General features: G+C 60.1%; 1 protein-coding gene across 1 annotated transcript; it reads left to right on the top strand.

Moving 5' to 3' along the window:
* The first annotated feature begins 15 nt into the window (after nucleotides 1-15).
* ZMAT2 (zinc finger matrin-type 2) lies at nucleotides 16-16,010 on the top strand. The gene is made up of 6 exons (XM_068165695.1): nucleotides 16-101; nucleotides 7,944-8,037; nucleotides 9,122-9,245; nucleotides 10,470-10,543; nucleotides 12,878-13,023; nucleotides 15,289-16,010. Exons 1-6 carry the CDS (start codon nucleotides 84-86, stop codon nucleotides 15,430-15,432), a joined length of 600 nt encoding a protein of 199 aa, XP_068021796.1. The 5' UTR covers nucleotides 16-83; the 3' UTR covers nucleotides 15,433-16,010.
* The last annotated feature ends 344 nt before the right edge of the window (nucleotides 16,011-16,354 follow it).

Raw genomic sequence — 16,354 nt, 5'->3', positions numbered from 1 at the left:
CTGGTCCTGGCGGACTGCCTCGCTTTACGGCCGGGCCGCCGCGGCGCGACAGTTGCCGTTCCCTTGTCGCTCTTACCGTCAACATGGCGTCGGGCAGCGGGGTAGGTGCCGGAGGCGGAGCCGCGCCCTCCGCCTTCTCTTTCGCTCGGGAAGCTTCGCGCCGGGTCGGGGATGGGGCAGGGGCGGCTGGGCCCGCTCTGGAGGCGCAGGCGGCGGCAGGGGTCGCTCCGCTGCGGCCCGGCCGCGCTCGGGGCCTGTTGTTAGGCCGGGCCGCGGGGGGAGGGAGCCCGCGGGTGGGGACGCGGCGGGGCCGGGGATGCTCAGGGGCGCTCGGGGCGGCCCTGTGCCGGCTTTTCACACTACTGTGCCCGCTGGGTGTGGGAGATTTGGGGCACCCTGAGAAGCCGCGGTGCCTTCGGGGCCAGGAAGGGAGTGGACCCGCTGCGATCTCTCCGTCCTGGGGTCAGGCGTCCCCCGTGGGCAGTCTCCGTTTCAGCCCGGCAGTGTGCGGAGATCCCAGCCTGCCCAAAGCCCTGCCTGGTGAGGGCTGAAAGGGAATTCCGGAGGTGATTTAGCCCAGCGCCCCCAGCCGCACCAGGTTCACCCACGGCGGGTTACAGCCCCCAGGGTGCTCACCTGCCGTAAGCACCTCTTAGGGTGGGAGCCCATCCCGGGGGCCTCCTGGAGCTGGATGATGCTGTGTGCAGGCAGCTTCCTCCTTCCCTTTCTCCTCCTGTCTTGCCCCATTGCTTCTCAGCCCCTTTGGGAAGAGGTTGCCTGTTTCTTACCTGGCTCTTGCACTGTCCTGCTGGAGCTGCTGCTAGTTGCCCCCTGCTCTGCACAGAGGAGCTGCCCACCCTGCTGGCTTCGGTGTGACTTTCTTGGCGCTGTGCCGTTGCTTTAGCCTGGCAGTGGGGTCTTCCTTCATGGATCCCACAGGGTTTGGTGTGGGGAATGCCAGGATGAGACAGGTGAGATGGGTGGTGTTGGTGTAGCCTAACTGGAGAGCCAGGCTGGATGAAACACCTCCAGGCTTTCAGCTTTCTTCCCTGCCCTTGCCTTAACTGGAGGCCACTTGGTGAGGAGTGAGGGAGGCTGAGCGAGGCCAGGAGCAGGAGGTCTGCATGGGGGTGAGCTGGGGGCTGTGGTTGGAGCTGCTGCTGGTTGTGCTCCTGCTCGACTGAGCCACACGTGAGCCTCCTGTGTTACTTTGTAGGCTTTGGGGGTGAGGCTGGGCGGGAAGGGGATGGTGCTGGCGAGGCTGGGCAACGGGGGGGGCGAGGCTGGGCAGGGGGTGGGCGAGGCTGGGCAGGGGTGGAGGGGGCGAGGCTGGGCAGGGAGTGGGGGGGCGAGGCTGGGCAAGGGGTGGAGGGGGCGAGGTTGGGCAGGGGGTGGGTGAGGCTGGGCAGGGGTGAGGGTGGTGAGGCTGGGCAGGGGGTGGGTGAGGCTGGGCAGGGGGTGGAGGGGGCGAGGCTGGGCAGGGGGTGGGGGGACGAGGCTGGGCAGGGGGTGGGGGGGGGCGAGGCTGGGCAGGGGGTGGGGGGGGGTGAGGCTGGGCAGGGGTTGGGGGGGGCGAGGCTGGGCAGGGGGTGGGTGAGGCTGGGCAAGGGGTGGAGGGAGCGAGGCTGGGCAGGGGGTGGGTGAGGCTGGGCAGGGGGTGGGGGGGCGAGGCTGGGCAGGGGGTGGGTGAGGCTGGGCAGGGGGTGGGGGGGCGAGGCTGGGCAGGGGGTCGGGGTGGTGAGGCTGGGCAAGGGGGGGTGGTGGTGAGGCTGGGCAGATCAGTGCTGTGGCTTTGAAGGGACCTCCAGAGGGAGCAGGAGGCTCAGGGGCTCTCCTGGATTCTAACTTGTTGTTTATTTGGGGAATGCTTTCTCTCAGCCAGAACAGTTCCTACGTAAAGATCTCAGGGCTTGCAACCACCTCAGCTTGCACCAGAGCAGTTCAGAACAGTTCCTCCAGATAATGTCTAGCCAAGATCTTAATTGTGTTTAATTTGTTTCCCTGTGCCTGGGTAAAGGAAATTGGGAAATGAACTGGGGAAGATTCTGTCCTTTATCCATCAGCTCACAGAATGGTTTGGGTTGGAAAAGGCCTCTGAGCTCAACCAGTCCAACTACCAACCCAACCCCTCCATGGCCACCAAACCATGGCCCCAAGTGCCATGGCCACAGGTTTCCTGAACACCTCCAGCCATGGGGACTCCACCACCTCCCTGGGCAGCCTGTGCCAATCCCTGACCACTCTGGCAGCAAAGACATTTTTCCTCCTCTCCAACCTGAGCCTCCCCTGGCACAATTTCAGGACATTTCCTCTCCTTCTCTCACCTGAGAGTGGGGAGCAGAGCCCAACCCCCAGCTCACTGCAGCCTCCTCTCAGGGAGCTGCAGAGAGCAATGAGGTCTCCCTCAGCCTCTGCTCCACACTGAACACCCCCAGCTCCCTCAGCTGCTCCTCCCCAGCTCTGTTCTCCAGACCCTTCCCCAGCTCTGTTGCCCTTCTCTGGCCCTGCTCCAGCTCCTCAATGTCCTTCTTGCAGTGAGAGGCCCAGAACTGAACCCAGCACTCAAGCTGTGGCCTCCCCAGTGCCCAGTCCAGAGGCACCATCCCTGCCCTGCTCCTGCTGCCCACAGCATTGCTGCTCCAGGCCAGGCTGCTGGTGGTCTCCTTGGCCTCCTGGGCACAGGGAGGGGGAAGCAGCAATTCAGTGGCCTCCTTCCTGGCCTCCCACCAACCACCTACATGTGAGAGTCAGTGCAGGAGAGCCAAGCCTCTGGAAGATGCCCCCAGACATTCATTCACACTCCCTGGTATTTCCTTTCCTGTGGCTGGGGGGTGCTCACAGAGCCTCTTCCTGACATGTTTCAAGTGCTTCAGAAGCTGTGGGGATCCATGAGATGTCTCCATGCCTCCCCCAGGCCTCCCCACTCCTAGCAGTGGTTGTTGGTTCCAGCTGAAGGATTGCTGGAGGAGGGAACATTAAATGGCTCTGCTGCTGCTGCTGCTGCTGCTCCAGCCTGGGATGGGATTTATTGCCTTGGCAGTGTGATTAGATTCCTGATTTGGTTGAGTGGAGAAGGCAGTGTGGAGGGTGGGGGTGGAGGGAGTCCTTCCTTCCCTGAGGTGCTTTAAAATACACCCAGCCTGGTTGCTTTAGAAGGAAACTGCCAGCTCCCTGCTGCCCTGCCCAGAGAGAGACAGCAGAGACCTGAGCTACAAACCCTGCTCAGGGGGGAAGAGGCTGAGCTGCTTTGCTGAGAGGAGACTGGGCTGGGACTGGGCTTCCTCTCCAGCCACTGCTGCTCTCACTGCTGGTGGGGAGCTACAATCTTAAGCAAGTTGGGGCTGTTCAGCCTGGAGAAGAGAAAGAAGGCTCTAGGGAGACCTCAGAGCAGCCTCCTGAAGGGGGGCAGGAGAGCTGGGGAGGGACTTTGGACAAGGGCTGGGAGTGCCAGGATGAGGGACAATGGCTTTGAGCTGGGAGAGGGGAGACTGAGATTGGAGATGAGGAAGAAATTCTTGGCAGTGAGGCTGGGGAGACACTGGCACAGGCTGCCCAGGGAGGCTGTGGCTGCCTCCTGCCTGGAGGTGTTCCAGGCCAGGCTGGATGAGGCCTTGAGCAGCCTGGGCTGGTGGGAGGTGTCCATGGCAGGGGGCTGGAGCTGGCTGAGCTTTGAGGTCCCTTCCAACCCAAGAATGCCGTGACCCTTTGCCCCCTGGAGAGCTCAGGCTTTGTCTTTGGTGCTGGCCTCACCTGAATTCACAGAACCACAGAATGCTGTGGCTTAAAAGGGACCTCCAGAGGCCCTCCAGTCTGAGCCCCCTGCAGTCAGCAGGGACATCATCCATCAGAGCAGGCTACTAATAGTCCCTGAGGGACTCCGCTTGTCCCTGGCCTCCACTGGGACATGGAGCCATTGACAGCCACTCTTTGGGTGCGGCCATCAAGCCAGTTGCTTATCCATCTAGTGGTCCACCCATCAAACCCATGTGTCACCAGTTTGGAGACCAGGATGTGGTGTGGGACAGTGTCGAAGGCTTTGCTCAGGTCCAGGTAAACGACATCAGTTGCTCGCCCCTCAGCTATTAATTTTGTCACCTGCTCATAGAAGGCCACCAGGTTGGTCAGGCAGGATTTGCCCTTGGCAAAGCCATGCTGACTGCTCCCAATCACCTCTTCACTATTCTTCTGAGCCCTCAGGGATCAGTCCTGGGACCTGTCTTGTTCAACAACTTTGTGGGTGACATGGACAGTGGCATTGAGTGCACCCTCAGCAAGTTTGCTGATGACACCAAGCTGTGTGGTGCAGCAGACACGCTGGAGGGAAGGGAGGCCATCCAGAGGGACCTTGACAGGCTGGAGAGGTGGGCACAAGCCAACCTCATGAGGTTCAACAAGAGCAAGTGCAGGGTCCTGCATCTGGGTCGAGGCAATCCCAGGCACAAATCCAGGCTGGGCAGTGACTGTCTGGAAAGCAGCCCTGAGGAGAGAGACTTGGGGGTGCTGGTGGACAAGAAGCTCAACATGAGCTCTCAGTGTGCTCTTGCAGCCCAAAAAGCCAATCAGATCCTGGGCTGCATCAGGAGAAGTGTGGCTAGCAGGTCGAGGGAGGTGATCCTCCCCCTCTACTCAGCCCTGGTGAGACCCCACCTGGAGTACTGCATCCAGTTCTGGAGCCCCTATTACAAGAGGGATGTGGAGGTGCTGGAAGGTGTCCAGAGCAGGGCCACAAGGATGATCAGAGGGCTGGAGCACCTCTCCTATGAGGGCAGACTGAAGGAGTTGGGGCTGTTCAGTCTGCAGAAGAGAAGGCTCCGAGGTGACCTCATTGTGGCCTTCCAGTATCTGAAGGGGGCTACAGGAAGGCTGGGGAGGGACTGCTCAGGATCTCAGGTAGTGATAGGGGTAGGGGGAATGGAATGAAGCTGGAGGTGGGGAGATTCAGGCTAGATGTGAGGAGGAGGTTCTTCACCATGAGAGTGGTGAAGCCCTGGAATGGGTTGTCCAGGGAGGTGGTCGAGGCCCAGTCCCTGGGGGTGTTTAAGCCCAGGCTGGATGAGGCTCTGGCCAGGCTGATCTAGTGTGGGGTGTCCCTGCCCATGGCAGGGGGGTTGGAACTAGATGACCCTTGTGTTCCCTTCCAACCCTGAATGATACGATGATACTATGATCCAGAGCAGTACTGAATGGTTCCAGGGATGAAGCATCTCCCACCTCTCTGGGCAGCCTGGGCCAGGCTCTCTCCCCAACTCCTTGCCCTAACCTTCCTCCAGACCCACCCCCCTTCGGTTCCCCACCACCAGCCCATGTCCCACCACAACAGGCCCTGCCAGACAGACCATCCCCATCCTTCCCAGGGACCCACCTCAAGGTCTCCCTGGAGCCCTCTCCCCTCCAGACTGACCAGCCCCAGCTCTCCCAGCCTGCCCTCACAGCAGAGGTGATTCTCTTTCCACTGGGGCCACCTCCTGTCTGCTGTCCCCCAGTCTCCTTCAGATGCACCAAAGCCCCTTTTGTGAAGCACCAGGAGCTGCCTGCCCAGGGCCTTCTCTGGCAGCAGTTCCCAGGTTCCCTGTGCCCATCCCCACCTCCACTGCTGCTGCCAGATTCTTTGTTCAATCTCAGCCTTGTTGACCATAGTTCTGCAGCTCCTGAGGGGCTGCAGTTGCCTCTTCAAATATTCAGGAGCCAGGTTTCAGGTGGATTTTGTCCTGAGTGAACAACAAAGGCCATGGCCCTCTGCAGTCCAGTGCCTCACTGCCCACAGCATCCTCCTGGAGAAGCTGGCTGCTCATGGCTTGGGTGGGTGGAGGCTTTGCTGGGTTGAGAACTGACTGAGGGCCAGGCCCCAGGAGTGGTGGGCAGTGAGTTAACTCCAGTTGGTGGCTGGGCACCAGGTGTGTTCCCCAGGGCTCAGTGCTGGGCCAGTTGTCTTCAGTACCTTTGTCAGTGAGCTAGGTGAGGGCTGGAGGCACCCTCAGGCACTTTGCAGAGGGCACTACATGGGGTGGGAGTTGATCTGCTTGAGGGCAGGACCAGAGGTGTCCTCCAGGGCTCAGCACTGGGCCATTCTCTTCCATGTTTTTATCAACCATCTGCATGAGGGGAGTGAGACACCCACACAAGTCAGCAGGTGACACCAAGCTGGGTGGCAGTGCTGGTCTGCTTGCAGGGTCAGGAGGCTCTGCAGAGGGACCTGGCCAGGCTGCATCCATGGCTCAGGTCAGAGGGGTGAGGTTCAACAAGGCCCAGGGCTATGTGCTGCACTTGGGGCACAACAACCCCAGGAAGGCTCCAGGCTGGGAGCAGAGGGGCTGGAAAGTGCCCAGCAGAGAAGGCTCTGGGGGTGCTGGGTGACAGCAGCTGGAGATGAGCTCAGGGGGTGCCCAGGTGGGCAAGAAGGGCAGCAGCAGCCTGGCCTGGAGCAGCAATGGTGTGGGCAGCAGGAGCAGGGCAGGGATTGTGCCTCTGGACTGGGCACTGGGGAGGCCACAGCTTGAGTGCTGGGCTCAGTTCTGGGCCTCTCACTGCAAGAAGGACATTGAGGAGCTGGAGCAGGGCCAGAGAAGGGCAACAGAGCTGGGGAAGGGTCTGGGGAACAGGGCTGGGGAGGAGCAGCTGAGGGAGCTGGGTGTGTTCAGTGTGGAGAAGAGGAGGCTGAGGGAGACCTCATTGCTCTCTGAGAGGAGGCTGCAGCCAGGTGGGGGTTGGGCTCTGCTCCCCACCCTCAGGTGATAGGAGAGGCTGTGGTATGAAATTGTGCCAGGGGAGGCTCAGGTTGGACATGAGGAACATTTTCTTTGCTGCCAGAGTGGTCAGGGACTGGCACAGGCTGCCCAGGGAGGTGGTGGAGTCCCCATGGCTGGAGGTGTTCAGGGATGGCCATGGCACCTGGGGCCATGGTGGGGCTGGGTTGCTGGTTGGACTGGATGACCTTTGGGAGCTTTTCCAACCCAAACCATTCTCTGGTCCTCTCCTTTGTGCTGTGGTTTCACAGGACACTCAGCTTGGTGACTGCAGTGGCCTCAGAGCAGGCACTGTGGCCCTGCCTGCTGCTGTATTGTCACCAGCCTCTGCACAGCTCTTGTGGTGTCTGAGGGTTCCAGCTGGCCTTGGAGGCTTGGCTTTAGCCACAGAGGGCTGCGTGGAGCCTGCTGCTGGCTCAGCTGGGCTCCTCAGGCACCACTTCCAAGCTCCTGGCCAGGCAGGGGTGAGCCCTGTGCCTGGTGTGCAGGGCAGGGCCTGGGTGACCGCCTCAGGAGGGAGGAAGCTCACCCCATGGCTCTGCTCAGGGCTTTGAGAGCCTTCCAGAAGGAGCAGGGCTGCTCCTGCTGGGGCTTGTCCTAAGCTGCAGCCTTCATCCCTAGGTCTGAAGGCAGAGGACAGGGGAGGCTCAGCCTGGACTGACTGCTGAGGGATTCCACTGCCCCCCAGGCCAGAGCTGGGTGGGGGCAGGAGCATTAACCCCTGGTGTCCCCCCAGAGCCACTAACCCTTGGTGTCCCCCCAGAGCCACTAACCTTTGGTGTCCTCCCATGGCCCTTGGTGTCCCCCCATGGCCACTAACCCTTGGTGTCCCCCCAGAGCCACTAACCCTTGGTGTCCTCCCATGGCCCTTGGTGTCCCCCCATGGCCACTAACCCTTGGTGTCCTCCCATGGCCCTTGGTGTCCCCCCATGGCCACTAACCCTTGGTGTCCTCGCAGAGCCACTAACCTCTGGTGTCCCCCCAGGACCACTAACCCTTGGTGTCCTCCCATGGCCCTTGGTGTCCCCCCAGAGCCACTAACCCTTGGTGTCCTCCCATGGCCCTTGGTGTCCTCCCATGGCCACTAACCCTTGGTGTCGTCCCAGAGCCACTAACCCTTGGTGTCCTCCCAGGGCCCTTGGTGTCCCCCCAAGGCCCTTGGTGTCCCCCCAGGGCCACTAACCCCTGGTGTCCTTCCAGACTAAGAACCTGGACTTCCGCCGGAAGTGGGACAAGGATGAGTATGAGAAGCTTGCAGAGAAGAGGCTCACAGAAGAGAGAGAGAAGAAAGATGGTGAGTGGAGAGCTGACCATGGGCAGGACAGGAGTCCCTAACCCTAACCTGAGAGAGGGCAGCTGGCAGTGAAGCCCTGGGGAGAGCCAGCAGCAGTTGGAGGCTGGCTGCTCCTTTCTGCCCTCTTTGCCACCAAATGCTTTGGCAGAAGCAGTGACAGAGAAGCTTTGCCTCTCTCTGGTCTTTGTGGGGGCAGAGGAGAAATCAGCCCCTGGAGTTTAGGAGATCTCACCTCAATGTCCTTGGAGTGAGGGCCCCAAAACTCAAGGTGTGGACCCACCAGTGCCCAGTCCAGGGTGACAATCCCTGCCCCCGTCCTGTAGGTCACCAAATCAGAGCTGGAAGTCCCTCAGATCTAATGGGAGCAGGAAATGGTGAGGAGGAAATTATTCCTGTACTGATTCAAAGAAAAAGCTGCAATTCCTGCATGAGTTATGTAGCTCCTGGCTGATGCTTTGTGAACACTAGGGACAGGCCAAGGACTGTGCCCTGCCTGGCAGGCACTGGTGAGGTCACACCTTCAGTCCTGGGGTCAGTTTTGGGCCCCTAGCTCCAAGAAAGACATTGAGGAGTAGGAGCAGATCCAGAGAAGAGCAACAAGGCTGGGGAAGGGTCTGGAGAAGAGGGTTGGGGAGGAGCAGCTGAGGGAGCTGGGGGTGTTCAGTGTGGAGCAGAGGAGGCTGAGGGAGACCTCATTGCTCTCTGCAGCAAACTGAGGGGAGGCTGCAGTGAGCTGGGGGTTGGGCTCTGCTCCCCACTCTCAGGTGAGAGAAGGAGAGGAAATGTCCTGAAATTGTGCCAGGGGAGGCTCAGGTTGGAGATGAGGAACAATTTCTGTGCTGCCAGAGTGGTCAGGCACTGGCACAGGCTGCCCAGGGGGGTGGTGGAGTGCCCATGGCTGGAGGTGTTCAGGAACCCTGTGGCCATGGCACCTGGGGCCATGGTTTGGTGGCCATGGAGGGGTTGGGTTACTGGTTGGACTGGATGAGCTCAGAGGCCTTTTCCAACCCATCCTGTGGTTCTGTGGATCCCTCATGGCAGGCTGGAGCTCTCCTGCTGAGCACTCTGGGGTTGTGTGTTTCAGGCAAACCGACTCAGCCTGTCAAAAGGGAGCTGCTGCGGCACCGCGACTACAAGGTGGACCTGGAGTCGAAGCTGGGCAAGACCATTGTCATCACCAAAACCACCCCTCAGTCAGAGATGGGAGGGTAGGTGCTTGCTGGCCTTCCTCTTGCAGCCTCAGGGTTGTGCTGGTGGCCTCAAGGGGCTGTGACACAGCAGTGAGCTCTCAGGGTGGTGGTTTCCTCCTGGAGGCTGCTTTGGGCTACATCAGAATGGGATCTGCTGGGGCCGTGTGTGGAAGAGACACAGCAGGCTGAGCCTCCCCTGACCTTGGCTGCCAGGAGCAGCTGAGGCAGATGTGTGCTGCCTGCTGGGCTTTGCTAGCCAGGAGGCCTCCTTCTCCTGGTGCTTGCTTTGGATATCTGTGTGCTGGCAAGGGGAGGAATGTCCAACACCTGTCCTTAGGGATGATGTTTGGCCACTCTTGGTGGGGATCATGTTCAGCCAAATGATGAAAGGGCTTCTGGCTCATCCTAACCAATCCAGAGGTTGAAAAGAAGACACTAAGCTGTTAATGTCACTGTCACAGGCTGGTGGCCACCAGAGCCATGGAGGTGTGCAGTCCTGAGCAGCATCCAATGAGTGAATGTGTTGCCACAGGCTGGGTTTTGGCAGCAGGGAAGCCACTTCTCTTTGATGTCTTCTTCCATGAGCTGGGTGAGGGGATGGAGGCACCCTCAGGCAGCCTGCAGATGACACCAAGCTGGGTGGCAGTGCTGATCTGCTAGAGGGTCAGGAGGCTCTGCAGAGGGACCTGGCCAGGCTGCATCCATGGCTGAGGTCAGAGGGGTGAGGTTCAACAAGGCCCAGGGCTGGGTGCTGCACTTGGGGCACAGCAACCCCAGGAAGGCTCCAGGCTGGGAGCAGAGGGGCTGGAAAGTGCTCAGCAGAGAAGGCTCTGGGGGTGCTGGGTGACAGCAGCTGGAGATGAGCTCAGGGGGTGCCCAGGTGGGCAAGAAGGGCAGCAGCAGCCTGGGCTGGAGCAGCAATGCTGTGGGGAGTAGGGCAGGGATTGTGCCTCTGGCTTTGAGCTGGGAGAGGGGAGATTGAGACTGGAGAGGAGGAAGAAATTCTTTCCAGTGAGGTTGGGAAGACTCTGGCACAGGTTGCCCAGGGAGGCTGTGGCTGCCTCCTGCCTGGAGGTGTTCCAGGCCAGGCTGGATGAGGCCTTGAGCAGCCTGGGCTGGTGGGAGGTGTCCCTGCCCCTGGCAGGGGGCTGGCACTGGGTGATCCTGAGTGTCCCTTCCAGGCCAAGCTGCTGTGTGGTGCATGGTCTCTGCTTTGCAGCTGGTGTTTCCTCTCTCCTGCAGGTACTACTGCAATGTCTGTGACTGTGTGGTGAAGGACTCCATCAACTTCCTGGATCACATCAATGGCAAGAAACGTAAGGACCATTCCTCTGCCTTCCTGCAGGCCTGGGGGGGTTGCAGAGGTGGCTGAGAGCTGCTGCAGTGCCCAGGGCTGCTCATTTCATAGCTTCCCAGGCTGGTTTGGGTGGGAAGGGACCTCATGAGGCCCTCCAGCCCAACCCTCCTGCAGTCAGCAGGGACGTGCCCAACCAGAGCAGGCAGCTCAGAGCCCCAAAGATCCTGACCTGGAATGGTTCCAGGGCTGGGGCAGCTCCCACCTCCCTGGGTAACCTGGGCCAGGCTCTCACCGCCCTCAGTGTCAAACAGTTCTTCCTTCACACACCACCAGTGTCTGAGGGCAGGGCACTTAGACTGGGGACAAAGTGTGCTCTGGAGACCAGGATGGAGATCAGGTTTGCTCAGGAGAGCTGTGGAGGTGCTGCCTTTGTCTCCTGGCACTTCCAGGGTGCTGGACCACTTTCATGGCAGAAGCCCATCAGAACTAGTGAGTGGTTTACCCTGGTTAGGAGCACTTGGTGGCCTCCCTCAGAGGGTCCATGATGCAAGCAGCCCAGCATCAGCAGCTCCTGATCTCTCCTCTAAGTCTGGCCTGGGGGCTTCTTTTCAGCACCAAAAGCTTTGAAGATGTCCTTAGCTAGGACATAGACTTGGACTCACTTTTGGATCAGCTGTTTCTCTTTGTGGGATCTGAGTGTGGAGCTGAAACCCAGCTGCTCTTGAAGGCTCCAGAGCTTGTAGCAGAGCTCACAAGGGTGGAGGCCACACTGAGGGGGAGCAGAGGCAGGAGTGGAGCAGGATGAGCCTGGAGCTGGCTCCAGCAGTGTGGTGGTGCTGTCCTCTACCTGTCTGTGGTGATTCTCTCCACTCTCCCATACATAAAGAGAGGAGAAAGGAGATCCCAGTTCACCAGTCTGATCCCTGACTGGATAACCTGGAGAAGGGGACACTGCCCTCACTGAGCTGATGGATTCCTGGCTGTGGGCATCACGTCTCCCTGGGCTGTTCAGAGAGGGGGAGAAGGGCACCCTGCCACACTCCTAGCACATTATTCTGCTCCTGAAGGTCACTGTGGCTTCCTGGGGAAGGCAGCAGCAGGTCCCTTTACACAAAGGGGGTGATGGACATGATCCAGGCCTGCACCCTCAGCTGCTTGACCCTTTGAGGAGGGGAGGTTCAGAGCAGGAGCTGAGGGTCAGGTTTGTGTAGCTGGGAAAAGAAGCCTCAACGTGTTGCAGCTCTGTGCTTCTGTGTGACCAAGAGGGGGACACTGAAGTGCCACCTTAGAGTCTTAGAACCACAGAACTGCTGAGGTTGGAAGAGACCTTTGAGACCATGAAGTCCAGCCACTCATCCAGAGCTCACAGTCCCACTGCACCACATCCCTCAGCACCGCTGCCATGCAGCTTTGAAACACCTCCAGGGCTGGGGACTCCACCACTTCCCTGGGCTGCCTGCTCCAATCCCTGACCACTCTGGCAGCAAAAAATTTTTCCTCATCTCCAACCTAACCCTTGTTGCATGTGAGAAGAGCCAACCTCCCTCCTGGCTCCAGCCTCCTCTCAGGGAGCTGCAGAGAGCAATGAGGTCTCCCTCAGCCTCCTCTTCTCCACACTGAACACCCCCAGCTCCCTCAGCTGCTCCTCCCCAGCCCTCTTCTCCAGACCCTTCCCCACTTTTGTTGCCCTTCTCTGGCCCTGCTCCAGCTCCTCAATGTCCTTCTTGCAGTGAGAGGCCCAGAACTGAGCCCAGCACTCAAGCTGTGGCCTCCCCAGTGCCCAGTCTAGAGGCACAATCCCTGCCCTGCTCCTGCTGCCCACACCATTGCTGCTCCAGGCCAGGCTGCTGCTGCCCTTCTTGGCCACCTGGGCACCCCCTGAGCTCCTCTCCAGCTGCTGTCACCCAGCACCCCCAGGGCCTTCTCTGCTGGGCACTTTCCAGCCCCTCTGCCCCCAGCCTGGAGCCTTCCTGGGGTTGTTGTGCCCCAAGTGCAGCACCCAGCCCTGGGCCTTGTTGAACCTCACCCCTCTGACCTGAGCCATGGATGCAGCCTGGCCAGGTCCCTCTGCAGAGCCTCCTGACCCTGCAGCACACCAACAGTGCCACTCAGTTTGGGGTCTCCTGCTGACTGTCTGAGGCAGCCTCACTCCCCTCGTCCGGGTGCTTGCCGCAGCGTTGGGGGAGGTCAGCTTGGAGCTCTGAGCCTCCTGCCTGGATGTGGCCTGGCCACAAAGCTGCCTTGAGGGGATGTGTGGCTGGCAGGCAGAGGTTGCTGTGCTGTGCTGGGGCCTGGGGTCAGGGCCAGCAGAGATGAGTGTCTGGACACAGCTGTTTCCACTGCTCTCTCCCAGACCAGAGAAACCTGGGCATGTCCATGCGGGTGGAGCGCTCCACGCTGGACCAGGTGAAGAAACGCTTTGAGGTGAACAAGAAGAAGATGGAGGAGAAGCAGAAGGACTATGACTTTGAGGAGAGGATGAAGGAGCTGCGTGAGGAGGTGAGTCTGGGCAATGGCTGATGAAGCAAAGCCCTCCCAGAAGCCTGTTCTGTGAGGAGATCAGCTCTGGTTCCTGACCTTGTCCCACAGAAGCCTTTTTCCTCTTCCCATTGGCTTCTCAGCTCCTCCATCAGTGGCTTTTGTTTCATAAATCCATTCACAGCATGGGTTGGGGTGGAAGGGAACTTGAAGATGATCCAGTTCCAGCCCCCTGCCATGGGCAGGGACATCTTCCACCAGCCCAGGCTGCTCAAGGCCTCATCCAGCCTGGCCTTGAACGCCTCCAGGCAGGAGGCAGCCACAGCCTCCCTGTGCAACCTGTGCCAGTGTCTCCCCAGCCTCACTGCCAGGAATTTCTTCCTCATCTCCAGTCTCAATCTGCCCTTTCCCAGCTCAAAGCCATTGTCCCTCATCCTGACCCAGCTCTTGTCAGAAGTCCCTCCCCAGCTCTCCTGGAGTCCCTTCAGGTACTGGAAGGCTGCTCTAAGGTCTCCCTGGAGCCCTCTCTTCTTCAAACTAAGCATCCCCAGCTCCCTCAGCTGCTCCTCCCCAGCCCTCTTCTCCAGACCCTTCCCCACCTATGTTGCCCTTCTCTGGCCCTGCTCCAGCTCCTCAATGTCCTTCTTGCAGTGAGAGGCCCAGAACTGAGCCCAGCACTCAAGCTGTGGCCTCCCCAGTGCCCAGTCCAGAGGCACAATCCCTGCCCTGCTCCTGCTGCCCACACCATTGCTGCTCCAGCCCAGGCTGCTGCTGCCCTTCTTGCCCACCTGGGCACCCCCTGAGCTCCTCTCCAGCTGCTGTCACCCAGCACCCCCAGAGCCTTCTCTGCTGGGCACTTTCCAGCCCCTCTGCCCCCAGCCTGGAGCCTTCCTGGGGTTGTTGTGCCCCAAGTGCAGCATCCCAGACCCTCAGCTTTGTTCTCTGAGAGAGAAGCTTCTGACAGAGGAGTTTCTCTGGATGCTTCTCCCTCAGCAGTCACAGCTAAACATTACCAGAAGCTGCCTGTTGGGTCTGCTTGGTCAGACTGAGCTTTGGGCCATCCCAGGCTCCCTGCTGGGGCACAGTGATGTGCTGGGCCCCACTGGGGTGAGGTGGCAGCAGCCCTGTGCCCCTGCAGCCTCAGGGGCATGGCAACCCAGGGATCAGCAGCAGCTTCTGGTGGAGCTTCCTGCAGGGCATGGCTGTGTTCTGCTGCTGTGGCTCAGTGGACACTGATGGGACTGGCAGGGGCAGTTGCTAAGTCGGGAGCCAGAGCCATGCTTCTGCATGGCCCAGTCCAAGGCTGGCACCACTCCAGGGCTTGTGATCCTCACAGAGCAAACTGCTTTGATTAGAGCAGTGCCAGCTCTGGTGCCAAGCTGCCCACCCCTGAGCTGCTCAGAGCTTCAGCTTCAGTTCCAGTGAGCAGCTGTCACTCTGTCAGGCCCAAAGCCAGCAGGGCATCACCACCCCCAGAGCTGGGCATGGCAGCAGGGAGAGGCCTCCTGCTCCCAGAGCAGCTCCTGGCCTTGGCCTTGGCTCCAGGCAAAGCTGCTGGTGGTTGCCCAATAGAGAGAGGTTCATGAGGCTGCATCTGGTGTGGTGGGAAACTGCTCTTGGGGTGCTCTGGAGACTGGAGAATGTCCTCCTGGGACAGGAGGCCAGGATTTCACAGCGTGGTAGGGATTGGAAGGGACCTCTGGAGATCATCCAGGCCAACCCCCTGCCACAGGAACACATCCAGGGGGGGTTGGAATCTCTCCAGAGATGGAGACTCCACCACCTCTGTGGGCAGCCTGCTCCCGGGCTCCAGCACCCTCACAGTAAAGAAGTTCCTCCTCATGTTCAGATGAGCTTCTGATGGTCCAGTCTGTGCCCACTGCCCCTTGGGCTGGCACTGGGCACCACTGAACAAAGCCTGGCCTCATCCTGCTGCCTTTGAGCATTGGTCAGCATTGACAAGATCCCCCCCAGGCTGCTCTTCTCCAGGCCAAACAGCCCCAAGTCCCACAGCCTTTCCTCACAGAGATGCTCCAGGTCCCTCAGCATCTCTGCAGCCCTTTGCTGTGCCCCCTCCAGACAGTCCCTGCCCTCCCTGACCTGGGCAGCACAGCATCAGCCCCAGGGCTCCAGCTGTGGCCTCGCCAGGACAGGGCAAAAGGCTTTCTGCTGGCTGCATCCCTTCCTTGGGATGCTGGTGGTAGGACCTGCATGAACTGTGTGGTGTCTCCCAGCGTGACCCAGCTCAGAGGGCTGACGTTTTGCTGTCCTGTGCCTTTGCTGCAGGAGGAGAAGGCCAAGGCCTACAAGAAGGAGAAGCAGAGGGAGAAGAAGAGGCGGGCGGAGGAGGAGCTGACGCTGGAGGAGGACGACGAGATGGCAGCCGTCATGGGCTTCTCCGGCTTTGGCTCCACCAAGAAGAGTCACTGAGCAGCTCAGGGCTCTCCTCTTGCCTGTTTGAACCCAGGGGACTCTGCATAACTCTTACAAGGACTTGGCTGAGGACTGCTCCCCAGAGGTCCCGGTAGAAGTTGGCCGGAGGAGCGGAGAAGCAGCTCCAGTCGCTCCTCGTGCTGCAGAGCAAGCCCCGCCTGTCCTTAGCTCCCCAGCTCCTTCTGTGTCCTAGATCTGGCTGCTCAGCACCGCTGCCTTTGTGTGTCACTGAGGTGCCACCATCCTGTGCAGGTGGCCTGGCTGGGGCTGACTCTCTGTCACCCTGGGTTCGCCGCTCCAGGCCCTGGCTGCTCTGCGCCTTTGCAGCGGTCAGGGTTTGGAGCACACACAGCAGGGAGCAGTGCTGAGCCCCCTCCCTGTGTCCATCTGGCTTGTGCTGAGCAGAGCTGGGCTGGGGCTGGGGTCTGCATGGGGGTCTGGGTCACCTGAGCTTCCCTCTGTGCCTGCTGTGCAGGGGGCAGCTCCCTGCTTTCCCTTGTGTTTCGTCCCATAGCTGTGGTGAGCGGGAGAGGGGCCGCGCGGGCTGCCAGAAATAAAGAGGGGATTTTAATGAGGCCTCTGCCAGGGCTCTGGAGCCTTCCTTGCTGCCACAGCCTCCCTGGTGCCTCCTGAGCTGGGCAAGACTCCTGGGGACCTTGCTGGAGGCAAAAGTTTGTGGTCTCCTCTCTCTGTGCTCAGCTGCCAGCTGCCCTCATTCCTGGCTCTGTAAAGGCAGCCTGGGAGTGGGTTTGAGAACAAGGGCAGGAGCAGCAGAGTGGGATGGGAAAGGAGAAGAGGATGGGAAAGGGAAAGGAGAAGAGGATGAAAAGGCTAAGAAGATGGGGAAGGAAAAATGGAAGAAGGGGAAGGAGGAGAAGTAGAATGTTATGGAGAAGGAGAAGAGGATGGGAAAGGGGAA

This window comes from Melanerpes formicivorus, unplaced genomic scaffold, assembly GCF_026170545.1.
Source record: "Melanerpes formicivorus ecotype bairdi unplaced genomic scaffold, bMelFor1.0.p_v2 SCAF_91, whole genome shotgun sequence".
NCBI classification, from domain to species: domain Eukaryota; kingdom Metazoa; phylum Chordata; class Aves; order Piciformes; family Picidae; genus Melanerpes; species Melanerpes formicivorus.
This window is presented reverse-complemented; position numbering and strand designations above follow the sequence as displayed.

What these genes read in the sequence shown, in the direction of transcription:
- ZMAT2 (XM_068165695.1), top strand. An exon ending in CCTCAGTCAGAGATGGGAGG is followed by an intron (nt 9,246 to 10,469) that starts GTAGGTGCTTGC and finishes TCTCTCCTGCAG; the next exon opens with GTACTACTGCAATGTCTGTG. An exon ending in TCACATCAATGGCAAGAAAC is followed by an intron (nt 10,544 to 12,877) that starts GTAAGGACCATT and finishes GCTCTCTCCCAG; the next exon opens with ACCAGAGAAACCTGGGCATG.